Source organism: Ictidomys tridecemlineatus, chromosome 8 (genome assembly GCF_052094955.1).
Source record: "Ictidomys tridecemlineatus isolate mIctTri1 chromosome 8, mIctTri1.hap1, whole genome shotgun sequence".
NCBI lineage: Eukaryota > Metazoa > Chordata > Mammalia > Rodentia > Sciuridae > Ictidomys > Ictidomys tridecemlineatus.
In genome coordinates this window covers 123,219,698-123,247,639 of record NC_135484.1, presented here as the reverse complement: position 1 = coordinate 123,247,639, position 27,942 = coordinate 123,219,698, and the positions used below count along the sequence as shown (strand labels likewise).

The 27,942-nt window shown below is 44.2% G+C and overlaps 2 protein-coding genes across 21 annotated transcripts in view; one reads left to right on the top strand and one right to left on the bottom strand.

Moving 5' to 3' along the window:
- The first annotated feature begins 82 nt into the window (after positions 1-82).
- Positions 83-11,085, top strand: LOC144365795 (thymidylate synthase-like). The gene is made up of 7 exons (XM_078018543.1): positions 83-275; positions 3,774-3,847; positions 5,107-5,281; positions 7,886-7,987; positions 8,743-8,918; positions 9,297-9,368; positions 10,699-11,085. The coding sequence occupies exons 1-7, from the start codon at positions 83-85 to the stop codon at positions 10,834-10,836; spliced, it is 930 nt and encodes a 309-aa protein (XP_077874669.1). The 3' UTR covers positions 10,837-11,085.
- LOC144366287 (mitochondrial enolase superfamily member 1-like) overlaps positions 10,468-27,942 on the bottom strand; it is a 34,921-nt gene continuing 17,446 nt past the window's right edge. For 5 of the 20 annotated variants that reach the window (XM_078020371.1, XM_078020352.1, XM_078020369.1 and 2 more), the window contains 3 exons: positions 20,881-27,932; positions 12,758-19,079; positions 10,468-12,237 (listed from right to left, as the gene is read on the bottom strand). In XM_078020371.1, coding sequence (XP_077876497.1) covers positions 27,883-27,932 — 50 coding nt within the window. In that variant the 3' untranslated portion in view covers positions 10,468-12,237; positions 12,758-19,079; positions 20,881-27,882. The remainder of the gene's footprint in view (positions 12,238-12,757; positions 19,080-20,880; positions 27,933-27,942) is intronic. The other 15 variants (XM_078020361.1, XM_078020365.1, XM_078020362.1 and 12 more) reach the window with 12 other exon arrangements.

Sequence of the window (27,942 nt, the reverse complement as noted above, 5' to 3'; positions counted from 1 at the left end):
TGTCACTTATCACTGGAGGGACAGGGCTCTTAGGCGTTCAGGTCATGAGACTAGGGATGAAGGCCAGGCATCCTAGAACATCATGGCCAAGGAGGCATTTCCTTTGGCAGCTTCCTTGGCCTGCTCCCTAACCTCACTGTCAAAAACTCAGCCTGTGTGGCTAGTCAGCGGGCTGTTGGCCAGCTCTCCCCTGAGCGGTGGACATGTCTCCCACGAGCCTTCCCTTCTCCAGGCCGCTGGTCTCCACCCTCGGCCCTGGTGCTATGTGCCAGCCGGTGCGTCTTGAGCTGCTGTGTGTCGAGCTCTGCAGGGCACAGAGATGCAAGCCACAGGCTGACTTTGGTGGTGCACAGCTAGGCGGGGTCTGACCCCAGTGACCACTGCTCTTAGTGCCAGGAAACTTCTCCCGAAGTGCACGTGGCTGGGGGGGGGACCTGGTCGGTGTTTTCTTCTCCTTTAGCACCACTGTCAGGAAAGTCATGGCACGATGAATTCTACTTCCATTAAGTCGTAATGCACATAGTAAAATTAATACCAGGAAAGACCTACTGTGCATTCTGCAAGTATTCTTCACCGGATGGGCACAGTGGTGCACGCCTGTGTTCCCAGTGTCTTGGGAAGCCGAGGCAGGAGGATGGTGAGTTCAAAGCCAACCTCAGCAACTTAGCAAGGCCCTGAGAAACTCAGCAAGACCCTGTCTCTAAATAAAATATGGAGAAAAAAAAAAGGCTGAGGATGTGGCTCAGTGGTAAAGCACCCCCTGGTTCAATTTCTGGTGCCCAAAAAATAGAAAAATAAAAATGTTCTTCACCAGTATAGACTTTTGTGGAAGGCAAAGTAATATGGGTTAGTGATTCCTGCATCTCTGCGGGTGACTCAGAGCAGCCAATGGATGATCATGGGATAGTTCAAGCCTAGTGTTTCTTGCTTCCCATGCAGTGACCTAAAAGTTCCAGAAATGAATTTCAGCACTGGCTAGTTATCTCACATAAGCTGTTGGTTCAGTTTTCTGGGGACCCATCAGAGCCTGAGCTTGACATGCCTCTCATTTGATTCTTAATGGACTTTGCTTTTGCCATTACGTTTGACACGCTGATCATCATCACAGCCTGATGGCCACGGTGGCTGATGCCACCATTCAGTCAGGTCAGTGCCTCCAGCTCTAGGCTTCACAGAAGACCAGGTGCTTACTCAGTTCTCTGTTGAAAATCCACCCTGCACTGTGGAGATTTGGGGGCCAGAAAGGGGGACACCAGAAAATTATTAAAAGTGTTCCGTATTCAGGTTGGAGGTGTGGTTCAGTGATAGAGCACTAATCCGGTGTGTGGAGCCCTGGGTTTAATCCCCAACACTGGGAGGAAATATATGCCTCTATGTGTACACAAACACACACACACACACACACACACACACACACACACAGACTTATATCCAATGCTCTTGAGAGGGATGGTGCCTTTGTGTGTGTCTAGCCATGCAGTATTTTAGGAATTTCGCGTGTAGGAGTCCATTACACCAGATTCTTACCTGGTCATCTCTCCAACACTGGGCCGTGTCTCGGGGCTGCCCTCTACCCTTCCATCTCCTGCCTGCCTTGGCCTCCCACCCAAGTCCTCCCCACAGCAGGAGCCTGCACCCACCCTGCCCCCGCCTCTTCCTACCACACCTACCTCCACCCTGCGTGGGATTATTTAAGACTTCTTAAGGGAACTTGATGAAAAGAATTCTGGGGGAGGAAGGCTCGCTTGCAATGTGCTCTGTAGAACTGGAGCCACTTCCTGAGGACAGTCCATATTTGCTCACACAGCTCTGGGGCTGGGGGCTGGGGGCTGGGGACAGGGAAGCCTGGCCTCCACACTCACCTTGGCTCTGACTTGTAGGGATGGTTCCGGATTCAAGGCAGCACTTCTTCGTTGGTGCTCAGACCATTGCTCTCTTCTCTTTTCAGTGCTGGGCCTAGAACCTAGGGCCACCCACATGCTAGGCAAGCGCTCACCACTAAGCCCCACTCCCAGCCCCCTTTCCCATCTTGACAAGAAGTTGCATCACTGCCCAGGGACCCACAGTCCCAGTCCCCCCAGGGCAGAGACTGAGGAAGCGCATTATTAAAGGGTTGTGTCTCTTACCAGCAAGAAAATACAACAGTCAGCAGATCCTGGATATTGTCTTGATACCGAGCATCCTCTGGCTCCTAAGGGTCATCATCAGCATTCAGAGGTAAGGGGGCCGTGGCATGAGGTGGCTGCACTTGGGTGGTTCCCCAGGTCAAGCCGATGGAAAGCCGTCTTACGTGGGAGCTTCAAACACTCCCAACCTGGAACCAGGGATATAACTCATGTGAAGGGTGTGGGGTTCTCTGGGAACTGAGGAGGAGGGAAGCAGAGAGGAGCCAGAGGCTGGGTTAAGAGCACTCGGCTGTCAGCTCCCTGGGGACTCATGAGCCACTTTCATCCCTGAGCCTAGCCCTGCATGTGACAGCGTGAGAGTCGTCCTGCTGGTGGCTAATGCTAACCCAAGTGTGTTAACCATTCCTTATTAAATCCCACCCACAATCCTTGATGTAGGAACTTTCTCTATCCCTACTTTATAGGTGGTGAGTTGAAGCATAGAGAAGTTAAGTCACTCTTCCAGTGATGCACAACCAAGGTGCATACCCAGGAGTTGGACCCCAAAGCCCTAGATAAACCCCAACCTCAGTTATTATTATTATTTTTTATACTGGGGGTGGAACCCAGAGCCCTACACATGTTACACTAAGTTACATCCACACCCCCTTTTTAAAAATGCTATTTTTAAAAACTTTTTCTTAGTTGTAGAAGGACAATATTTAGTATTTAGTATTTTTTATCAGGTTCTGGGAATGAACCCAGTGCCTCATGTGTGCTAAGCAAGCAGTCTACCACTGAGCCCCAACCCCAGCCCTAAAATGCAATTTTTAATAACATTTCAGTAAGGGGCTTTCTAAATTGCCCAGGCTGGCCTCAAACTTGTGATCCTCCTGCCTCAGCCTCCTGAGTAGCTGGGATTCCAGGCCTGCACCAGCACACCTGGCCTAGCCTCACTTTTTGATTTAGGGCAGCTGGCCTTCTGGGGATGCCTGGCAGCCACCTCTGTCCAGGACTGGCCTGCTCCTCCAGGACAGCTTTAAATGGGGTCAACTTTGGTGGAGAAAAGCAGATGAGGCCAAGCAGCTCTCTATTCCTCGTCCACCTGAGTCTCACTGGAGTTCTAGGTTATTATTGCTGTGGGAAGCTGCTCGTGACACCCATTCTGAGAACAGTTGCTGGCTTTGGTACACTAAAATAATTGATGTTTATTTGCTTTACAAATATTGAAAAACTATTCTGAAGTTTTCACCCGTGTGACATCTGTTCCCCGCACTGAGTTAAGTTTATTCTTGACAGTGGTGGAATTGCTTGTTTCCTGGGAAACATTTTGAGTGTTGCCTTCACACCTGTGTGACAGGATTCACAAGGACTGGGTAGTGGGTGATAGCTCTTTCCCTTTTCTACAGGGGCATCCTCCATGTCTTTGTGTGGAACTGCTGTGTCCGGTAGTCGCCAGGGCTCAGGAGGAGCTGTGCCTGTGTGACTTGTGTCACTGACTTGCCTTGCAGCCTGGAGCTCCTCCCTGATCCCAGGAGTTGCAGTTTTCTGGATGTTCCTAAGGTCACTCTAGGAATTTATGTCCCAGGACAGTTTTCCTCCACAGGAAAGGTTGGAAGATGTGTTCTCTGTTCCCATGTTCAAACTGTACGGCCAACTGTTTTTCAGATGAATTTCCTCTGCTGACAACCAAACGTGTGTTCTGGAAGGGTGTTTTGGAGGAGTTGCCGTGGTTTATCAAGGTAAAGAAGCTGCTTCTGTTGAAAGTTGACGGTCTGTTTTCAACATACAGAGGGTTTTTAAGAGTCCGATCATGTAACTCTTCGGCCCACAGCCCTTAGACATTATCCCTAGTAGTTCTCATTTTATTCAGTAAAAAGCAGAGTCCTTATCAGAGCGCCTTCCAGCTCTGGGAAATCTGCATCTCTGTACCATCCATCCTAACCCTCTTGCTTATCTTTGAGCACACTAGGACATTCCCACAGAGGCCTCTGGGACTTGCTTCCCACTCTCTAGAACCTTCTCCTCCACCCCCGTGGAGTGTGACTCCTTCACCTCCTTAAGTCTTTGCTCAGTGAGTCTCAGCCTCCCAGTCAAAGACTATAATTCTCCCCTGACTCCTGTATTTTTCTCGAGAGGGAACATCTGATGTGTAATGCCACAGTCTTTCCTCTCCACCCTGCCCCCATTGTGGGTAGGGGGATAACAGACAAATAAATAAGCTCCACAAGAGCAAAGAATTAGTCACTTTTTTGCTGTTGTTCCCCCAGGACCTGGAGCATAGACTGCCATGTGCTAGTCACTCAACATGTTTTGAATGCTGAAGAGAGCAAAAGGTAGTAGGTAGTTTGGAAAAGAGCTCGAGAGCCATGAGATGGGTGGCAGTGACACCAGGCTCCTCCTTGTATAGTGTCCTGGTCCAGAACCAGTGATATTCTGTCTAGTACTGACCAGAACCCTCTGAAGAGATGGGCTTGGTTCTAGGACAAGCTAGACATTTGGATCCCATCTATAAAGCTCTTGATGTGGCTTATATGATCTTGGGCCATCCAGGCAGACCTAGAAAGGGTTGACATTTGGCTTCAGTTCAGTCTTTCTCAGTTCTGTGTTCTTGGGGTGGGTTCTGTGTTGGTTTTTAAATGTCAGTGAACTTCTAAAATGCATCTTCAGAAATCTCAGGTCTTTTTTTTTTTTTTTTTTAAACAGTACCGAGAATTGAACTCAGGGGCAGTCTACTACTGAACAACACCCCCAGCCCTATAGGAAAAGATTGGAGAGATGGATCCAAAGAAGGGGTCAGACCACCCTATCACCACCCTCCAAAAGTTAGGACTGGGTCCAGTCTGCTTACAGATAGTTCAGGCTTCACATGGACAGGATCAAGTGCCCGCCCTCCAGCGTGTCAGCATGGGCTAGAGGCTGAGCAGTGGGTGACTTTGGGGGCCTCAACCCAGATGGCTCAGAATTCACTTGTGTGCCTGTTATACTCTCATCTCTTTAGGGATCCACAAATGCGAAAGAACTATCTTCCAAGGGAGTGAAAATCTGGGATGCCAATGGATCTCGAGGCTTTTTGGATGGCCTGGGATTATCCACCAGACAAGAAGGGGACCTGGGCCCAGTCTATGGCTTCCAGTGGAGACATTTTGGGGCAGAATACAAAGATATGGATTCAGGTGAGGAGACAGAGCAATTCCTCAGATTTCTCAAATGTTCTTCCTAGCGTGAGTTTGCTCCATTGTTTTGGATAAAGTCTAGGGCATAATGAATCAGCGTCAGCGTTGGGGCCGGGGTGTAGCTCTGTGGTAGAGTGCTTGCTTAGCATGTGTGAGGTCCTGGGTTCTGTCCCAGGAGCTGATATAGAACTTTGACATTTTGAGAGACAGTGCCCCATGAAGGTCATATCACACTCTTGGTGATTTGCATTTATGGGGTTCTTATGAATTCTTGGAATTTTCCTTATCTGTGCCATCCTGTGTCATTTGTTGGCAGATAGCTGCAGGATTGTTGTCCATGTTGGGGAATAGGGTAGGAAGAAAGTTCATCTGTGGGAGCTTATTTCTTCAGCTAGAGACTAAACCTCTAGCGTGCAGTAGGTGGTGTTGGTGTGATCCAGCATAGCATTGGGGTCCCCCTCCCCCACACTCTGCTGGAATAGAGGAAGGATGAAACATTTCACTCCAGGATTTCCTGTCCTGTTAGTGGCACCATTTGCTTGAGTCACAGAGCCCAACCCCCCTCCCACTCCTGCCTTTGGCTCTTTCTTTCTAGCTCACCTGTTCTTAGGATAGGGGTGGCCAAAGCAAACACCACCTGAGGGTGTATTTGTGTGTGTGTGTGCACACATGCAGGAGTAACAATTTCCTGGCTGGAGGGATTTGGGCCTGGTGTTAATTCCTCAGTGAAAGACTAAGTCTGCATTTATGTGCAGTCATAAGGCCTTTTTTGATGTTGGCAGTTTCAAGAATTAAAAAAAAAATGCTGGAGGACTAGGAATGGGTGAATTTGAAGAGGGAGAAGGTAGAATGGTGGCTTGGGTTGTGGGGAAAATGGGAAGTTAGTGTTTGGGTACGCAATTTTAGTTTGGAAAGATGAAAATGTTCTAGAAGTGGATACTGTGTGGTTGTACAACAATAGGAATTACTTAATGCTGATGAATTGCATACTTAAAAATGGTTACAACAAGGGCTTGTCTAGCATGCGCAAGGCCAGACTTTCTGCAGGTGAATGATCAGTGGCTTCTTGGTATGTGATTGCTGACCTAGGGCTCCTTCCTGAAGATGTCAGGCTTCTCCCCTGGCAAGGGGTTTTACATCCTGCCTGGTGTTTCTTGTTGCTTAAGGGGCCAAGTCATAAAAGTATTGACTTAGTTGGATGAGTACAGGCTGCTAGATGTCAGCAGAGGAGTTTGTCATCTTTGATTCTGAGTTTTCATTTTGAAATAATTAGATTCACAGAAAATTGGGGAAAAAAAAGGTAGAGAGAATTCCTCTGTACCCTTCACCCTGTCCCCGCCCATAGTGATAGCTGCTGTTAATACTCTTACTTAAATTAACATTAGTACAATCCAGAGTTGATCAGTTAGAGGCCTTTATCCCACAAGATGTCAGAACTGTTGGTCTGGAACATTTCTCATCTGTTGGAATTTTAACTAGAGGACAGTCCGAAGCTCTCTGTCTCCATTAACAAATCACTTCTCAGCTTTCAGTTCCATCTCAGAAAGAAAGCAGGGAATCAAACTCCAGAAAACAAGATTGGGAGAAAAGAAAGATGATGTAATCATTATAGAGTTTTCCTATATTTATAGGAAATACCTGTTTAGCTGCTCAGTCTCGAGTATAGTTTGGGGTAGAAATGTGGCTAAGTTAGTGTCAAGGTCGTGGAAAGGAATCCATAGTCCCTTTTTAGTTGGAATGTGTATGCAATGCTATATTCTACTTCAGACTCAATATGTTCTGTGGGACAAGGATAAACCAGGTTGTGTCAGTTAAAGTGTGACAAGAAGGATTGGTGGGTTAGAAGCTGAGTCCATGGGAAACATTGGAAAAATCTAAGATTACTGAGATAAGTGTATATGTCTGTGAGGGTTTTGTTTGTTTGTTTTTGTTTTAACTATGAACAACACACCCGAAAATGGATAATATTATAAAGGTTTATTTAGCTCCTGGTCCTGGAGGCTCAAGGACCCACATCTGGTGATGGCCTTCGTACAGTCTGAGTTCTGAGGTAGCTGGGAATTGCATGGCAAGAAATGAGAAGAGCACATACGTGTCCCTTTTGGTTTCTCTCCCTCTTATAAAATAAGCCACCAAGATTTAATCGTGGGGACTGTGCCCTGTGACATTTTAGTTTTCGGTGGACACATCTTCATTTTTTATGTGGTACTGAGGATCAAACCCAGCGCTCCGCGAATGCCCAGCAAGCTCGCCACTGCTCGAGCCACATCCCCAGCCCAACACATGAACCTTTGAGTGACACACTCAAACCATGTTTAAACCATAGCACTTAGCAGTGGAGGAAGGGAGGAGGAGGAGGAGGTGACACTGTGATAGGACAAATATTTAAGGAATTCATGTATAGAAAACAGACTTTACTATGACTCCAGAGGACTAGAAGCTTAAGACCTCAAACTCAACCCAGAGAGAGATGAGAAATTTGCACAGAGTTCTGTGACCATGGGTCAAGAAGGGACATTGAGTGAAGGGTGTAATAGATGATGGCAGGGCCATCCCATGAGAGGCTCTGATTAATTTGTGTATGTGTCTTTAACAATTCTATAGATTATTCTGGTCAAGGAGTAGACCAACTGCAAAAAGTGCTTGACACCATCAAAACCAACCCTGATGACAGAAGGATCATCATGTGTGCCTGGAACCCAAAAGGTGAAACCATCCTGGTCATCCTCTTTTCTGTTAAGTGTATGGTCAGCACAAAACAAAGACATGTGACACTGCTGAGGCACCACGGGGAGGTGGGACCCGGAGAGGTGGGACCCTGGGAGCTCGTCCCAACCATGGGGTTTGTTGTTAACCTCAGCAAATCACAATTCATTTTCATTCTCGGATCATCAGGTTGAAAGCAGAGCATCTTAATTTGTGCATTTATACTTGTACTTTTTTCAAAAAAAGAGTTTTAAATTGCCTATGAAAATACACATAAAATCTTAACGTTTTATTTGGAGCAGATGACATTTCCAGTCACCACTACTCCTCTCTCACTAATAATTTTACAACACAATTGTTAAAAATAAAGTCTACCCAGAATGGGATTTTGGATCTATAATGAAGACAGTAGGGTCTGCTGAAGGCACCAATATCCTGTGGTCCCTGCAAATGAAGTAATTCATTCCTCCTGTATTTGCAGTCTGGTGCCATAAAAATAGCATAGATCCTTAATTTCAGCTCGAATAGGAGAACATTGCTTCAGCATAGATGAATCTGCACAAATTTTCAGCTTCAGGCCACTGCTGCAAGGGGTAGGACAATGGTCTGATTTTTGTATGATGAAAAGGTCTGGGTTGCAGACTTCCCTGGGGCCTGATGGCTTTTTTCATGATCTCCAATGGTTTACCATGCTTTTAGCTGTGCTCTTTAAAACCATATACCCCTCCTTGTTCTCCTCTGCGCTGGTTCCTCAGATCTTCCTCTGATGGCACTGCCTCCATGCCATGCCCTCTGCCAGTTCTACGTGGTGAATGGGGAGCTGTCCTGCCAGCTGTACCAGAGATCAGGTGACATGGGCCTGGGCATGCCCTTCAACATCGCCAGCTATTCCCTGCTTACCTACATGATTGCACACATCACGGGCCTGCAGGTGAGCTGCCCTAGGAAAGCGCTCTTATAGCCAGCCTATTGCACTGAGCTCTTTGATTATTTAATTTGGAAAAACTAGCAGGAGAATTCAGTCTCTGATTAGTATTAAAATCTGATATACGTAAGACAGATATAAACTGGCTTGCCTCGTGAGCCTTCATCGGGCTTTCCTGCCTTTGTTGTCTATGTAAACTTAAGTTCACGCAGGTTGTCTATATTGTAACTTTCCTAAATTAACTTTTCTCAAAAGCTGTACTGGTTAAATTCTTTATTTTTTTCAAAAGCCTTGAGATAGCTACATATTCTATAATGTGTTTTTAAGTGATGTGTTTAAAGGAATTGAAATAAAAACATTGATTGTTCTGAGGGATTTATTTAGCCAGGTGACTTTGTACATACTTTGGGAGATGCACATATTTACCTGAATCACATTGAGCCACTGAAAATTCAGGTAAGAATTATATCTAGTATAATTTTCAAAACTTGGTACTCAAAGGTTGATTTGTGGAGCATTCCTATATGACAGGCCCTCTGTGTGATGTCATGCTGAAGTAAAGAGGACATGCTCCAGTGTTTATGTGGGCAGGGATGATGTGATACTTGATGTGATAGGAGCTGTGAGGCACTAAGCACCTGTAACAGAAAGGAAGAGCCACACTCTGGGCAGGGAATTTGGGGCCTTCTTAACTCATTTTTTTAGTTGTCGATGGACCTTTATTTTATTTATTTATATGCAATGCTGAGACTCGAACCCAGTGCTTCACACATGCTAGGCAAGTGTTGTACACTGAGCCACAATCCCAACCTCCCCAATTCATTTTTACTTGAAGGGGAATTGAAGTGCATGTTTTCTCTTTATTTTATGCTAAATATAATGCTTAGATCTGAACTCTCAAAAGCCTAGTCTGTCCAAATCCCTATTACTGACCAACAGATGACTTGAAATGGAATAAAAATGTGACTGTGCCTTCATGAGCCCCAAGAAAAAAATAATTTTAGAACCCAAAACTTTTACTCTTATCCTATTCTAGATTAGATTGTAAGTTACTGCTTTTTCGGATCTTGGCCTAAATAGAGGGTGACCACAGGTTTATTCAGCTGCTTCTCTCTGCTGTCTGCACTTGTGTTGGACACAGATACAAAAGGTCATGACCTCTACATCCTCACTGCCACAAGTACTCATACTGGAGTCTGTGCTTGCCTTTTTCTGTAACTTGTCAAGAGATGCCATCTTTTGTTCCCCTTTCTGCCAGGGACATTTGGGTTAGGGACAGTGAAACTCAAGAAACTATACTGCATGTTACTATGAGGTATAGATGGAAAAGTAAAATAAAAGACTGTGTCATAGTGTTAATAATTACCATAACTCACACCTGATGGGCTACCAGGCACCTGGTGCTTTGTATTGGTACAAGATACCCTTTACACTTGATCTGTGCCACAGAAACAATTGGGCATGTTTCAGTAGTAGTGTATAACCAGGGTTAGGGCACCCACAGTACTAGACACTTGTAAAATAATATTTTGTTGATAAAAAAAAGAACACAGTATTTAAAGTATTTATTTATTTTTTAAGTTGTAGTTGGACACAATATCTTTATTTTATTTATTTATTTTATGTGGTGCTGAGGATCAAACCCAGGGCCTCGCACATGCTAGAAAAGCGCTGTACCGCTGAGCCACAATCCCAGCCCAAATACTGTATTCTTGTTCCATGGGAAGCAGAATTAAAAGCAGGTTGCACAAATATGGCAAAATAATGATCTGATTTTTTTTTTTAGCTTCAGCGAGAACCAAGACCTTTCCCAAAGCTCAAAATCCTTCGAAAGGTTGAGAAAATAGATGACTTCAAAGTTGAAGACTTTCAAATTGAGGGGTACAATCCACATCCAACTATTAAAATAGAAATGGCTGTTTAGAGTGCTTTCAAAGGAGTTGGAAAGGTTTTGTCACTTGTAGGGGTAGGCTGAATGCTCAGGTGAAAATTGTTTTTTTTCTAAAGAAAAAGAAACTAGGTCAAAAAAATCAGTTACTATTCATTAGCTTTCAAGTATGTTTCCATTGGCAGATATAACTGTGCTGTATGTTTTAGCAGTCACATTTTGTTGACTGAGGGAGCACAAAATGCTGAGCAAAGAAAGTGGGAGTTTATATACTTTTAGCAAAAATACATAGCATTTCAGTCTCTTGGCTTCATTAAGACTTGTGAATTTCATTGTTTGTACAAGCTATTTATTCCCTTCAATTTTGAAGTAACCCATCCATCATAATATATGTGCATTATGAATGCTTATTTCTTTTATGTTTTTATAATAAAGAACTGTTTGCATTTGTCCATTTTTATTTTCATTCTGTATTGTCATTTATCTGCTCAGTGCCTGCCTAAAAGAGATTCACCCAAACAAACCCACCTAAGCCAAGCAAGCGTGTGCTGGATTCTGGTTTAGATGCTGCTTAGAGGGTGAGAATATATATTAGAAATTCTGACTAAACTATATTTTGCCCTTTTTTTTCATGATTCATCTCATCCTAGACGTATTTTACATTAAAAGATAATTACCACTTAGGGGGCTGGGGCTGTAACTCAGTGGCAGAGTGTTTGACATCACATAACAAATAAAGGCATGCTGTCCAAAATAAATAAATAAAAAGATAAACACCACTTAGGACAGAGGTTTTTTTTTTTTTAAGGATTACAAAAATAATTCATGAAATACCATTTTGCCCCCATTTATGTTAGTGTGGTATGGATTCTCTAATATGTTTACTGATCAGGAAAAGGCTAGATCACATCAGGGCTAATAGTTTTTCCTTTGATGCAATAACAGATCCCCTGGAGTCCTGGAGAACTATTTTTATTCTGCTAGTTTATGACAAGTGTTAGAACAAATAAGGGATTGTTCCAACAAATTATGCAATGTGTTGCTTATTTTCAAAGTATGATTTAATGTCTGCAGACTGGCTCTTGATGGAAATTTTGGTAAGAATATCTTCCTGGGCTTTGGGTTAGGTAAATCTAAATCTACTTAAGGATTAAATAGAATATATATTGGCTTGTTAAAATAATCAAATTGAAATGATGACTGGGCTAATTCTTGAGTGAAACTTGTCTTGATTAGTAGGATAAGATTTTTTTTCTTCTCTATTTTTATAAAACTACCCAGGAAATTTTAAGTCTTTTCACTTAAGAAAAAATGGTGTTAGGGCTAAATGAACACTTAGTTTTCTTGAGCAGCGAGGAGCTTCTTCCAGACATCGCCATCTGGATATTGGTGTTTCCTTACAGAGTCCTCCTTCATTTCTGTTGAGTAGCTAGTGTCCTAGCAAAGACGACAGAGTCACTTGTGTGGATAACCACCAGGAACAAAAATATGTATGTTATTTATGCCTACTGTTCCTAATAGTGCCAGTAAGTCAGAAGCAATTCAATATTTTAAAAAGTTTTCAGACTGGGGGTTGGGGGGCATACTTTATTGGGTACTCAGTAGGATTAGTTACAGAAACTAATCAAATTTCCTTTGACAGCACAACCCCTATTGGTGAAAATAAGCCACAATCTGAACCTGACCAGGACAAATGGCCCAGGTAATACCGTCGTAGTCAGAAACTTTTAGGTCACAAACTTGTAGATGGTACCAATTTTTGTTTTTTTAAAGAATTCTTGTAAAGCTATTTAACCTCCATGCTAACCTTCCGGTCTTAGGAATTTGATCTGATCTCTTAAAAAGCCATTTGTTTCTAGATATGAAAATAAACTCTGGGGAGTTAGAGCTTTGTGCCCTATGTTCGTGGGCACATTAGTGGCTAGCAGCATCTAAGGTGTCCCAAGTCCCAGCTTACCTTAGGAGGCATGTAGAAAGCCTGCTTGATTACCACAGGATACTTGAAATGTTCATGCAGATGGTCCACATATTCACACATCCTAGAAGAGGGAATCAAATTGGGACAATAATGCCCGAAATCAGATAATGCTTTTCTTTTTTTTTTTTTTTTTAAAGAGAGAGTGAGAGAGGAGAGAGAGGAGAATTTTTTAATATTTAGTTTTTAGTTCTTGGCAGACACAACATCTTTGTTGGTATGTGGTGCTGAGGATCGAACCCGGGCTGCATACATGCCAGGCAAGTGCGCTACTGCTTGAGCCAATCCCCAGCCCCATATAATGCTTTTCTTAAGGCAGAGGGGGGACTTCCCTTAAAAAATGGACTCCATCATGGCTTAGCTGATTTCAAAGGCTTCTATGCAAAGCCCTTCTGTGCCCTGGATGCTTTTTATCTGTAAAATGTGGGGGCTGAGGTGAATCACAAAGCCCCTGGTAACTAAAAGTTCTGTGATGCCCTAAAAGCATCAGTTTAGATTCCATGAAGTATCTGGAATCACCTGGGTGCCTATATCCCAAAGTTAGATGAATAGATTAAATCACCAAGTGAGTCTCTTTCCAGCTATGTAACTAGTTTAGAAGAGTATAGGTTTGGGTCAGTCTGTCAGCCACTTTCTAGTTTTGTGGTGGGAGGGTGGGATGTGTTTATGTTTGGGGTGGAGGGGGACAGGTAACCTAAGCTGCTTTAGTCTCCTGATCATTAATAGCTGTGGCAGGCAGGCAGTGCGCAGCCTGGTGCTGGGACTGCATAAAGAAATTAGCAAATGAGTCTCATGGTTTTGGTGGACACAGGCACTAAGCCACTGACTGTGCTGTGTCATGTGTTAAGAACAGGTTGTGGAGGAAGACAGCCACATGAGACAGCACAGTTGGGCCTTGAAAGATAAGCAGGGAATAGTTGTTCCCTGCAAAGAAGAACAAAGCATGTGGGGTTGGCGTGCACTGTCGGTGTGGTGGTGTACGGGCATTTCCTCCAGCACTGCCAGTATTGCACCAGGAACTTCCTGCACTGAGGCACTGGTGGCACTCATTCTATCCCTCAAGATCCCTGGGACTTCTCAAGGTTGGTCTGGACCGCCCTTGTTCCCACGGGCAGGAACTGAAATGAGAGCAGTAAAAGCAACATAACCTAGAAGGTGGTTTTTCTGCATGCTAGAATCAGCCTATTCATTGGAGTGGGGATGACCTGGTGTCAACCTCCATCTTCCAGATGAACAGATAGGTTTAGTATAAAATTGTTTAGGCATATTAATAGGAAGTACCTGTGTACTCATTACTTTATTACTTATTTCTTTGGGAAATGCACTGAGGGATACTGAGGTGTCCCAAGTCAGCTACCAAGAGCTTACCTGAGTCACACTGAGCCACTGAAAATTCAGGTAAGAATGATATCTAGTATCCCTTTTTAAGCTTGGTACTCTCTTGATAAAGGTTGATGTATGGAGCATTCCTATATGACAGACAGGCCCTCTGTGTGATGCCATGTTGGAGTGGAGAGGACATGCTCCAGTGTTTAGGGAAGGGTTCTGGGCAGGTGGGTGGGGATGAGTATATAAGTATATAAATTCCCACTTTTTTTGCTCAGCATTTTGTGCTCCCTCAGTCAACAAAATGTGACCACTAAAACAAACAGCACAGTTACATCTGCCAATGAAAACTTACTTAAAAGCTAATAAATAGTAACTGATTTTTTTGACCTAGTTCCTTTTTCTTAAGAAAAAAACAATTTTCACCTGGGTATTTGGCCTAACAATATAAGTGACAAAACCTTTGGAACTCACTCTAAATATTAAAGAAAGAAACCATTACAATTATAAAGGACCCCTGCTATGTGCCCAGATAGATCCCTTTATTTGGCTGGGAGGGTTACTGAGGATTGGGTGCCACTGAGCCACATCCCCAGCCCTATTTTGTATTTTATTTAAATGAGTCGGGGTCTCACTGAGTTGCTTAGTGCCTCGCCATTGCTGAGGGTGGCTTTGAAACTCTGAACCTCCTGCCTCAGCCTCCGGAGCTGCTGGGATTAAAGGTGTGCACTACTGTGCTGGCTCCATTTTGGTGTTTACCTTTCCAATGCCTGTTTTCATGCCCTCTCTGTGCATCATGTTAATTGAGCTTTTTTAAGACACCTTTAACTCTAGGAGACCAAAAAGCACAGTAAGCAAAGCTTTATGGATGCAGTGACTGGAAGGATCCCATCTCAGTTTCACCTGGGGGCTGAGGTTACAGTGGAACACTTGTCTGGCAGGTGCAAAGCTTGGGGTTTGATACTCACCATGGCAAGATGATAAAGTTCCCCTGGGCATGCCGAAAAGATGAACTAACTACACAAAGCTGCAGCCAGGTGGTACAGGACTCCAGGGTCAGAAGAGGAGACTGGATGGAAGTGGAGAGTGCATGTGTGCTGAAAGCTGGCTTCAGAAAATGGAGCTGGTTTTGAGAGAGGAGGTCTGGATTCAAACTCCACCCCCAACACACTTACCAAAGTGAGTCAGCTACCAAGAGCTTACCTTTCAAGAAGGAACAATGACTCTGCTCCGGTGGGTCTCCATTGTTATTGCCCCATGTGGAAAGTCAAGCAAGACTAAAAGCCTTTGTGTTATAGTTTGTGTTCAGTTTATGAACACAAAAAGTAAATGCTACTATGTTTGTTCACTTTGGAAGCTGGCTTTCTTAAAGCCATTTTAGGCCCTTGTAACACTGCACTGGGTTCTGAGTATTTCTGGTCTTGAGAGTAGAATCATAGAAGATGTGGCTTGAACCAAGGGGCACTACTCAGGGGCAAAGTGAGTTAATGGCACATTACTGACTTGTTTTTAAGGCTTGCAGAGACTGATATGTAGTCAAATATAATCAGGTGCTGCACCAGTTCACAGAGGCCAACTCCACCCGCATGGGGGCAAACAGGAACTAGAAGAAATTTCTATTTAATGCCAAAGGTAGCACAGAGAAAGGAAGGAATGAAAGAGAACCCTGTGGTTTTTATTAATACCCAAAGGTGATTAAACCATTCATTAATACTGAATGAAATTCCAGGATGAAAATCATCAAAGATTCCTTGATTAGGGCTAAATGAAGAGTTAGAAAGAAACCAGCACAGCAAACTACAGGCTTATGTGAATTGCAAAGACCCCCAAGGGAACCATGGGGTCTGATGGCAGGAGAAACAGGTCTGGCCTGCAGCCTCTGCAGGGCTCTTACTTCCAAACTTCTTGGCCATCAGTAATACTGAGAGGTTTTCATTGACACTTCCCAGTCTGCAGCTATCAATCTGGAGAAACTGCAGGGCATTCACTTGTAGGAGTTGCTTAAATATCACTCTATTGTGGCACTGGAAATAGAATTAAAAATAACACAAAGAGTCAGCCTTAGCCCTCAGGATCCCTAAGCCTGGCAACATGGTGATTCCATGCCAGCTGTGACTCATCAGAGGTCTTCAGCAAGCCTGGGCTGTATTATTCTCACTTGGCATGTGGTGGCCCTGACAGTGCAGGCAGGGACTTTGGGCTCACTTCTTTACAAATCTGTGAATGTGACAGTGTGAGTCAGGTACAGATCGCATCAGCCCGCCATTTATTAAGGAATAACTGCTGTGTCGATTGGCAAGTAGGAGTGAAGTGGAGCATCAGGATGAAGTACAGAAATAGCGATGAGCAGGTGGCACAATGACAAAACGGAACCATGGCAGAGCAGTATTGCTCCTTTGATGGGAAAACTGAGAATTTGTTCCTCACACTGCTTGGCTCGTGGGCTGGCTGCAGCAGGTGTTGGGAGGCACTTGAGCTTAGTTTATAAGCACAGAAAGCAAATACCATCATGTTTCTTCAATTTGGAAGCTGGCTTTCTTGAAGCCATTGTTTGCCCTTGTGATCATAACTTTAAATTGCTGCCTTGTCCATTCTGATATGGAAAAAAATCAATGACCTGAGTCCCATGAATTATAGAAAAAGCTGCAACCTTTTGACTACATCTGACTGCAGACACTAAGGAACTGCTGATTTTTAAGATAACAAAAATTCCCAGCTCACAATGCAACAGGTATGGGAGCCTAATGTACAATGGGGTCCTCAGTCCGTGGTCAAGGACATGTCACTCATCTGCTCTCCAGTGGCGACGCCAATTCCTAATGGAACCAGTGCCTACAAGAGAAGCCAGTCTTGTGTCATTTTCATAAGATTTGAAACAACTCCTTGTGTTTAAAATATTTATAGCTGAAGAAGGAGACATCCTTGGGGTTGGACCATGGGAAGTTTAAAGACTGGCAAGAAGATATCCAGGGGAATGTGTGTGGAGGGACCAACGCATGTCCAGAGAGCAAAGGCAAGCGCTGCTCACAGTTGCTATCAGTTCCCTTCCTGGCTCTCCTGCTCCAAGGCCTGTGCTGTGGTGTGGAACTGGGAGAAGACCTGGTCACTAAGCAGTGGCTCTTCATGGACACACAGGGTCCAACCTCTTCTTCCTGCAGGTTACCTCTCCCTTTCTTCTTTTTTCTCAGTGGTTATTCTAGAACCCTCATGTGCCGCTGTCAATTCCAAAATCCTCTCCCTTCCAGGTATGTGGATGACTGAGATCCTACTTCACAGATAAGGCTGAGACCATTGCTCACTTGCAAACTTTTCACTTGGTGAGTTGCTGGAATCTTCCAAGACATGATGCTGCTACTCTATCCTCTTGCCTGGCCCTGGAAAGCTAACTCACTCACCAGCCACCAGGCCCTAAGCTGGTCCTCTGCACTGAACTAAGATTCTACAGTTGCCCACCTCAGACATCTTTGGCTCCTGTCCGGTCCCATCTCTTGATCACTGACACCCAGAGCCCACACTTTCTGAGCTCTTACTGCCTGTCAGGCACCATGTAAAATACTGACGTCAATCACTCCTAGTCACAACCCAGCGGGAGAGGAGCCATCAGTAGCCCCATTTTACAGGTGAAGAAAAAGAGGTGCAAGGTAAGAACTGTGCCCCCATCACATCAACTTTAGGCCAATTCCAGAGCCAGAGGAGGCTCTTTCTACTGCATTTGGCCTGAGATCTCACCCAACTTTCCTTTATGTGTGAATCACTAGATTAAGCCAACTTCTCAGAAGAAATAGCCCTTATTTTAGAAGGCAGTGTCCCTTACTCTAGCACTTGTCCTGCCTTAAGCAGGATGTGTGAACTTGGCCAAGTTATGCACAAGTCACCTGAAGCCTTGGCTTCCTAACTGCAGCAGGTCTCAGTTTCAACAAATGGGTTCTCAAGCGCCTTTTCACACAATATTTTATGCTTCCTGAAGTTTCTAATTTAAGATTGCTTGGTCCTTTTATCTTAGAAGAGAGGGAGAAAAGGAAAGGTAAGGAGAGAAAACCATTTGAGTTACTCATTCTACCACTCTAAGGCCGTCTATGTGTGGCACTGACTATGTACCAAGTTTTTGTACCTCCTTGTCACTAATTCCTGAGTCTGCTCTCTTCAACCTGCCCTACTCTGCATCTCCCCTGGATGTAGCAAGAGCCTCCCAGTTCCCATCCTATTTCCTTCTGCCCATCCTTCGCCTTCCACAAACCCACCCCCAATTCACTTCTGTTGCCATACCAGTCCACTCGCCCTTTCCTCCAGCCATCACCGTGCCATCACCGAGATCCTCCAGTGGCTCCCTCTGGTTGCATTCTCTTAGCAATGGACCCTATTGTCTGGCCCCAGCTACTGCCTTCCCAGCACCTCCCCAGCATGCATTCTGCATTCCCTTAGGTATCTCCATACCATCCCTCCCTTGTAGCTGGCTCATTTGCCCCCTTCCTCTGATGCCTACTAAGGAAATGACATCCCCACACCTGTGTAGGCAAAACCTGGGAGGATCAAATTCCAGAAGAGCTTCTAAGGAGACCCTCCAGGTGGGCAGAGGTGGGGGCTGGAGTGCTGGGGCATACAGCATACATTAGGGTGCAGCAACCCTTAAAGAACTCTAAGAAGCAAAGACAAGTGGGACTCAGGTGAAAAGTCTTGCTGTCCCATGACCTCTCATCCAGAGCTGCCCATTTCAGAACTATTCCTTGGAAAGTTGGGGTTTTCTTTAAATAAAGAGGCCCCAGTTGCTCCATGACTCTTGCTCTCATTCCCTCCCCTGTAGTGTGGTGTTCCCTACATTATCACTTCTGCTACCCACCCCAGCTGGTGAGTTAATTTTCTTTTTTCCTCTTTCACAAAGGACCACACTCATCATCCTTCTCCCACTTCTTTCTACTGCACTCGGCCCAGGATCCCATCCAACTTTACTTCATGTCTCAGGTTTTTCTCTTTCATGAGGCTGTAAGTAAGGAAAGGAGAGAATTCCTGAAACAGGTTTCTGATGAGTGTCCCACCTAAAGTAGATCATATGCTGATTTAGTGAGAAAACTGGAAGAACAGGTCTCTGAGCCTCTGACTTCATACACTTGTAAGACCTGTGAGTTTAGGTAGGATGCATTGAAGTGTTCCTCCCAGAACCTGGAACTAAGACTACTCCATCACAGTTAACTTTTTTGCAGGGGGCAGAGGTTACTGGGGGTTGAATACAGGGGGCACTCGACTACTGAGCCACACCTCCAGCCCTATTTTTGTATTTTATTTAGAGAGAGGGTCTCACTAAGTTGCTTAGCACCTCGCTTTTGCTGAGGATGGCTTTGAATTTGTGATCCTCCTGCCTCAGCCTCCCGAACCACTGAGATTACATGTGTGCGCCACTGCACCTGGCTCAGAATTAACTTTTAATGATCAAATCCTAATAGGGGAGAGCAGAGTTATGCAAAGTCACCTCAGGGAGAAAATGATTCCTAAGGGGGCAAGACTTGGCTGGAAACCAAATGAATGTAATAACTCAATAGCACAGGGTGCAGGAGAAAAGGGTTATCCGATGAAAACACAAGTCAGAGGCAAATGTTCCCAGGGGGAGAGACAAGGCTTGAGTCTCAATGTCTCTGCTGCCAGAAGCAAGTATATCAGCTTGGTGATAGCCATGCTGGGCCATTGTGGTCTGAATCCAGCACATCTACAAATTCCACATCCAGTCCTAGCCAGTATTTCATACTCATCCTGCAGCTCTGGCTTAATACAGCTTCTGACAGAGATTGTGCTGGTTTGAGGATGAAAAACCTAGAAGTTCTAGTTCTCTTTATGAATTAACCAACTGGCATTCTTGCAAAGGTCAATGCTATAAATCTGAGCAAGCCCTCCAAAACAGACAAAACTTCTCGGATATCCTTATGTATGAGTTGTTGTTTCTTTCTTTTCTTTTAATATATGAGGTTCTTTCAGAACCTGAAAGGGAGTGGGGCTGGCTACCAATTAGAGTGGATTTCTCTCAGGGGCTCTTGGAAAACACAGGAAACCTTCTCAGGGAGGCTTGACATTGACATTAACAAAGCACACCTTTCCTTCTGAGACATCCAGAGAAGTCTACACTTTTTGTTTCATTCTGGGTGAATGAGTGAGGATGCTCCTCACTTACAATAAGGATAATGATAAACCCCATTGTAAGTGGAGAGGATACTAAGTAGAAAACTCATCAAACACCACCCATGGAACATACTAGCTTGGCAGCTCGGCACACTGCAGAGCACTGGTTATTTCCCCTAGTGATCGTGTGGATGAGTGGGAGCTGCTACTTGATTCTGCTTGCTCCTGCTCAGCATCGCAGGAGTATTGTACTGCATATTGGAACCCTGGGAAAGGATGCAAATTCAAAACTTGAAGTCCAGTTTCTGCTAAATGCCTATCACTTTTGCACCATCATAAAATGAAAAAATCATATGTTGAGCCATTTTAAATCAATGACCATCTATATCTAAGTATCAGTCATATTTCTGTATGTATAAAGTGTGAGAACAACATCTATTAATCTTCAGATGGCTGGTAGCCTTTCAACTTTCAGCAACTGTCTTTCTCAAACAAATGGAAGTACAGTCTGCAGCTCCCATACTTACTTGTCACATGTTACAATTATTTCAAATATTCCATGAGGAAATGTAAAAGGGAAAATGCAAAGAAATTTTGGCCATCTTCCATGACCCTTCTGGAAAACTAAACAAAAAAATAAATGGCCAATGCAGCAGAAGCATCAGTTTACCCACCTTGGAAATGGCTGCGTGCCCCAGGATGTCATCAGGGGACGTTGGCTCTTCAATCCAGCTTCGACATCCACTCCACTGCCTCAGGCACATCCCAGTGCTGGTTGGCATCCATCATCTGTAAGGAAAGGGACTTCACTCTGCTGCAGGGGTGACTCCCAACAAGGAGACATTGTCACTCAGTACCATCAACTGCTGAGGAAGATTCACCTGACATTTCCTTTTTTGAGGACAAGCACATGCAGCCCAAACAAAAAGAACCAAAGAGTTGCCACTGAAATTAGAACTCTGGTTCTAGATACTGTCTTTTTTGAGGAGATGCAAATTGTTCATGAAGACCCTGGAATGTCTGAAAGTGCCCTGGGCTGGGTCACAAGAAGTACTTGCTAGGCCCTGAAGTTCAGGGCCAGTTTACATTGAGATGCCCCCACACTCCCACAAATAGGTGTGTTTTGCAGTGTTGGTTAGATTGTTGGAACCATTCTATCATTCTGAATCATATGCACAGTCAATATTGAGTTTGCTCAAGAGTTATTTATTGACTACTACCGACCATGTGTCTGGCACATTAATAAATAACTACTTAATGAAATACCTGCTTCCCTGGGCACTTCATGGATTTTGTTTCATTTAATCCTTATAAAAACCCTACAAGGCAGTACATATTAACCTATTATAAATAGAGAACTGAAATGCAGAGAAGTAACTTACTCAAGAACAGTAAGGTAAGTCAAGGGTGAATTCAGATCCAGGCCTCACTTTCCCAGCCCTGGATCTCTGTAGTGTGTGCTGCCACCCTGCCTGGAAGCCAGGGGCTGGGTGTGCAGCACTTGAGCAAGACCCTTCCACCCCGACTACCACCAGCCTTCCCATGCTTGGAGAAGACAGAAAAGGAAATCTATCTATAGAACGTGCTAAGTGTGTGAGCTCCCTCACAAGACGGTGAGAAGCAGAAGACAGTACACTCAGGATCAATTTTCATCATAAATTATTTGGACGAGGAAGACCTCATGAAACAAAAGCAGCTAAATTAACTCATGTATAAATAATGGGACTTCTGATTCTGCTGCCACTTCAAGGAATCCAAACTTCAATTTTAATGTATGAAACAAGCCTTTTATCTTTATAAAAAAAAAAAAGATTCGAGGTGGCTGGGGAGTGGCTCAGCGGAATAACGTTTGCCTCCCATGTGTGAGGCACTGGGTTTGATCCTCAGCACCATATAAAGTAAATAAACAAAATAAAGATACTGTGTCCATGTATAACTAAAAAAAAAAATTTAAAAAGAGATTCAATGGTGACCTCCTTTCATGAAAATATTTTACACATGATAACTGTTTCATAACAATAAGCAGTCAGGAATGACCAATCCTCACATTTATTTCTGCCAGAGTTTCAATACTTCTTCACACTAGTTCCCTGAGAGCCGCCTAGCTGATGAGCTACGTAGGGAATTAATGACTGACACATCAGGGCGCCAATGGGAGACCCATTTGCTTGAGTTTATTCATATTAGCAAGATGACCAATCTATCACCCTGGTATTATTTAGCTTGTTCTGCAGAATTCAAAAACGAAAAAGTATCAGCCTCCATTTTTTAAAAAGAGTTCACCTACTACAAGGCCACAGAATCATAATTCCTCTGACAGTAAGTTTTAAAATTCCCACTGTTTTTAATTCTTGCTTGAAATGAGTTCTTGCTTGAAATTTGTTTTGGCCCTGAACAAAGTGGCAAGGTGGTCACTTCTTAGTGGTGTAAGAGGATATTTATCAAAGTCTTCTCTGGGCCAATCATGTCTCTGATGAGGCGGCATCGACGCATGTCATCCTGGAGATCAGCCCTAACCTTTACTTTAAACCTATAAATACATTTGGTTGAGTAGTTTGGATCTGTCTTCTGACTTGGCAAAAGCTCCTGGATTTTCTACAGAAGTGACTCTCTATGTCCATAATACACAGACCACATTTTCCAGTAACCTTTTGGTATTTTCTAGTCAAACTTTAGACAAGCGGCTTGAAAATAAAACTGCAAACTGCATCTCTCAGTACCTAGGATCAGGGCAATGATTTTCAGTTACCTGCAGTTAAGGAACTGGAGAGAGAAGTTAAATCTCTAATATAATTAACTGAGTTTTTACTGTGTCATGAAAAGAAATTAAGAGCAAAAAGGAACAAAACTGGGTGTGTGTATGTGCTAAAGGCCGGGCCCCAGCCCCAGCCCCACTCTCTCATTCCACTCCCTAACTTTACCGCCACTACTACCTCCCTCCTCCCCGCTACCTTGTTGACCCAACACCACACCTCCTGACCTACCCAGCCTCACTTTCACTCTCAACCCTTCCCCTAGAACTACAAAATGTCACAGTCAGAATTGAAGAGGACAGTGGGGCTGATATGGTTTGCTAAGACAACCACCCTGAGAAATCACAAATCAAGAGTCTGATTTATAAAGCACCTACATTTGCTTGGCCCTTCCCACAGAGGGTCTTATCTTAAGAGAGGAAGGCCTTCGGGCTAGTCTGTTCCCTCTGGTCCAGGGGCCTAAGCCCCAGAGGGGAAAAAGGACTAGGCCACAGCACTGAGGAGCAGCAGAGTGTGGCCTCAGGCTCCCTGCAGAGATCTCCTTCACACCACATCTGACATTTGCAGGGAGCTCCCTAATATGTCTTGAGGTTCAATTATGCTCTTGAAATAAAAGCCTCTACATTTGTTCCCTATGACTTTGCTGTCAGGAGAGTGTCATTGACTGGAATGTGGGCACTGTCATGTGGAGGAGGGGACACATTGCCAGGCCACTGGCAAGCTCTCTCGCTTATCAACCTCTTCTTCCTGTGCAATACTGGCATCAAGGCTGCACTCAGAGCCAGCAATGGCTGCTGGATGTTGCTCCAGACCGAGCCTGGACTGCCCAAGCTCCTTCCTCTGCTTCCCTAAGTGCCTACAAAAATCCCCAGCTCACACGCACCCAGGCACTTATTGCCCGTTTCTTCCTGAGCGCAGTATCATACTCTCTAAAGACATTTCTACACACATTGGAGCTTGACTACATGATCTGTGGTGCTTGAGAGAGGGCTGCTGGCCACAGCCTCTGCATGTCAGGCTTCTTGTGTTGAGAGGCCCATGAAATTTTTCTGGAGCCTGGCCGACCTACCAGATTCACTGCTCTGGACTCCTGAGTCTGGAGGAGGGCAGGAAGCCTGCATTGAGCACCTTCTCTGAATCTACCTTATGCTGGTCCTTGTCACATATGGCAACTTTGAGAACCATCAATTAACATTATTTCCATTTTATACAGAGAGAAAATGCAGTGGAGCAAGAGTAAGCAATTTGCTCAGAATCACACAGGTTTTTAGGGAATGAGGGGGAAAGGCAAGATTTGATTCCAGCTCTATCATATTTTCTATTGCTTTATGCTGACTCTTTTATATCTTTAGCTGAGAAGTTTAAAAGAATCCACATTAGTGTGCACATCAATCACTTAGGGATCTTGTTATAATGCATTTTCAATGTAGGAGGACTGGGGAGAGGCCGGGACTCTGCATTTCTGACAAGCTCCCAAGCTCCCAGGTGCTGATGCTCCATGAACCACACTTTGGTAGCCAGATCAATCACAAGCCAGGTAAAAGGTGCCACCTTGATCTACACTCATGGGCTTATAGTGGCTGGATCAAGAGGGAAGACAGTCTCTGCTTCCTACTCTATGTAAGGATTTGGAGTTGTTGACAACCACAATTCATTCAGAGGAAGATTGTAGGCGTCTCAGGGGTCCATAGTCATATATGAAGGAGGGAGAAGTGCAGGTGTTCCATCTGATCAGGAGGCAGTCTGGGAAAGGGAGGTTGTCACTCCAGTGGAAGAGGAGAAGCCTGGCTCCTGGAAACTCCATGAAGAACCAGGACCAGTGGCAGAAAGTTAGTTGGAAGTGAAGGGTTGCCAATATTCAAGACCTTTCTAATACTTAATGGCCTCAAGCAATGGAAAGTGCTTTGTAAAGTTAAGCTGACTGCCTTGGGAGCTGTCCAGAAATGCTGAATCAAGTCTTGTGATTCATCTAATAGAATGGATTTCTATTCTCAATAGCTGCTTAAAGTGGACAGTCTCCAAGTTCTATTTTATTCATGTGATGTTCTAACATTCTAACTGGGACTTATCTTTGGAGAATGAGCCTGGTCTACATTGGAGCTTTGGTGTGCCTATGTGCCATATTGCTTTTGGCCTTGTTGGTGCTGTTTAGTCCCTGGCTCTTCTCCAATGAGTCTCTTCCTGCTGATGAGAAGGTCAAGTCCACTACCACACAAATAACTTACCTGGTCCAGCCATCCTTCAGTGCTGCTGCACAGAGCTATGGGGAAAGAGGAGTACCTGTTGGTACTGGCTCCTGGAAATGCCATGAAGAACCAGGACCTGGGCTGGGTTGTGGCTCAGCAGTAGAGCACTCACTTGGCACGTGCGAGACCCTGGGTTCGATCCCCAGCACCATATACAAAAATAAACAAGTGAAATAAAGGTGTTGTGTCCAACTACAACTAAAAAAATAAATATTAAAAAAAAACAAAGACCAGTGGCAGAAAGTTAGATGGGATGGAATAAGGTACTGAGCTCCCCTTGCCTGACATTAGGTACCTCAGTAATTTCTGATCTGAGTTTCATAAACATAACAGTCATAGCATAAATCAGAAAAACAATTATGTATTGTTAAAATTAAAAGGAGATGCAGTTTGGCCAACAGAGCATCATTCTTTCTAGTGGTAGTGCTCCTTGTCTCTATTTCTCAAGCTGTCACAGCAATCCTGGAAGGGGAATATAGTATGAATGACCCTCTTTTTAGCCAGGATTTTCTGTGACGGCCATCGAACTAATGGATAAAAAGAGCAACAAACAAAAGCAGACTCTGTCTGTTTCTCTCTCTCTCGACTCTAGGTGAGTACAATGTAATAAGAAAGAGTAGGGGCTGGGTTGTAGCTCAGCAGTGGAGCGTTTGACTCGCACTTGTAAGGTACTGGTTCCATCCTCAGCACTAAGTAATAAATAAATAAATAAAAAATATTGTGTCCATCTTTTAAAAAACAAAAGAGTAATAAATGAATAATGTGCTATCTGTATACCACACGTCAGCCATCGGATGCTAACCTACAGCTTTCTTCAAAACTGCCCCACTGAGACACAGGCTGTTATTTCCCTGTTTCACAGTGAGAAAACTGAGGCTCAGCAATGGGTAAGTCACCTGCACAATGGTACATGGTTCTATTAGTCTCTATTATCAATATTAGTCTCTCACCTTCTAGAATTTGAGCTGGGATGATTATGTCAGAGTCCCAGGGTCCGCAAGTGAATGGCTTTACTTTCATTCATATATAAGTACTTTCTGAAGGAAACCTTCGATTGAGGATTTGGAAAACCTAATAATAAAATTGTAAATCTCTCCCAGGGAAGCCTGTGTGATTTGGTATCTGCCTCTTCCACTTCCCTGCCCCATTTTTTGAGCATACAGCTCCCCCAAACCCTAGGGATCTCTTGAGTAGTGTCTTTTGTATGCTAATGACATGAATATCAGAGCTGATCACCAGAAAGACCAGGCCCTAATAAGGTGTTAGAACTTCCAACCCCCACCCTAGACCTCTAGAGAGGGTAAGGGATGAAGGTTGAGTTTACTGCCAATAGCCAACTATGTAATCAACATGCCTCCTAAGTTAAGCCTCTAGAAGAACCCAAAAGGAAAGGGCCCAGAGAGCTTCAGGGTTGGTCTGGGTGCCCCTGACACATATTCTGCTCTGTATATCTCCTCTGCCTGGCTGTTCCTGCATTATATCTTTTATAATAAACCAGTAAATGTACACAAATGTTTCCCTAAGTTCTGTGAGCCATTCTAGCAAATAATAAAATTCAAAGGCAGTGGAAGTAGGAGGTGGGTTGGTTGGGTTCTATAGAAACCTCCATTTTCTAGATGGTTGGTCAAAAGCTCAAGTGACAACCTAGACTTGCATGACTGGCATCTGAAGTAGGGAAGTCCTGTGAGCCTGAGCCAATAACCTGTGGAGTCTGATGCTAACTCCAGAGTTAGAATTAAGTTGTAGGCCACCCATGGTGCCCACGAGATTAGAGAATTGTTTGGTATAGGAGAAAACTGTCCACATCTGGTGTCAGAGGTGATGTATGACTGCAGAGGTGCGAGTGCAGATGGAAAGCCAGTTTACTTTTCCCCTTTCAGGTTGCCTGCAAAACCAGGTTAAAAAGCCCACCTGCTTTAGTGTGTCATCTGAGTACCCCAGCCAGGCGCATGATGTGGTGTAGGCAGGGTAGCCATGCATCAGCATTTGCTCTTTTTTTTTTTTTTATTGGTTGTTCACAACATTACAAAGCTCTTGACATATCATACTTCGAACAATAGTTTCAAGTGAGTTATGAACTCCAATTTTTACCCCAAATACAGATTGCAGAATCACATAGGTTACACATTCACATTTTTACATAATGCCATACTAGTGACTGATGTATTCTGCTACCTTTCCTAATTTTGGAAAACACAACACTTGTCAACATCTTGCACCTTCAGGGAACTTTGGATTCAAATTGTCTGCAGCTAAACTGTTGCCCAGAGAATCCAGCTCTTCTGAGTGCCCTTCACATGCACCCTGCCACAAGTTCAGCCAATTGGAGTATCAATTCCAGGTGATCAAGATACCCTCTCTGAATGCCCTACTCCCCAAGGGTCCCCCTAACCTACAGTAGAACCCTAAAGTCAAACTTTCTGTGAGCAGTGGCTGAAGTGAACCCTGCAGCCAGAGGTCATACCTATGTGGCTTCTTCACCTAGACCCACAATTCTGATTGGGGCCTTAGTTGCTAGGCACAGTGCATCTGGCTGGCCTAGAGTTTGTGATCCTCATGCCTTAATCTCCCCGAGTCACCCAGGTTGGCACAGTGCATCTGAGGATAATGTGTACCCATAGAAGACAGGGACACTTAAAAGTGAACAATGATAGAACAAGCAAGGAAGGAAATTTTCTTATAACCTACCTCTTTCTTTTTTACCAATTTTACCTTTCTTTAGTATTTCTGCAAAAAA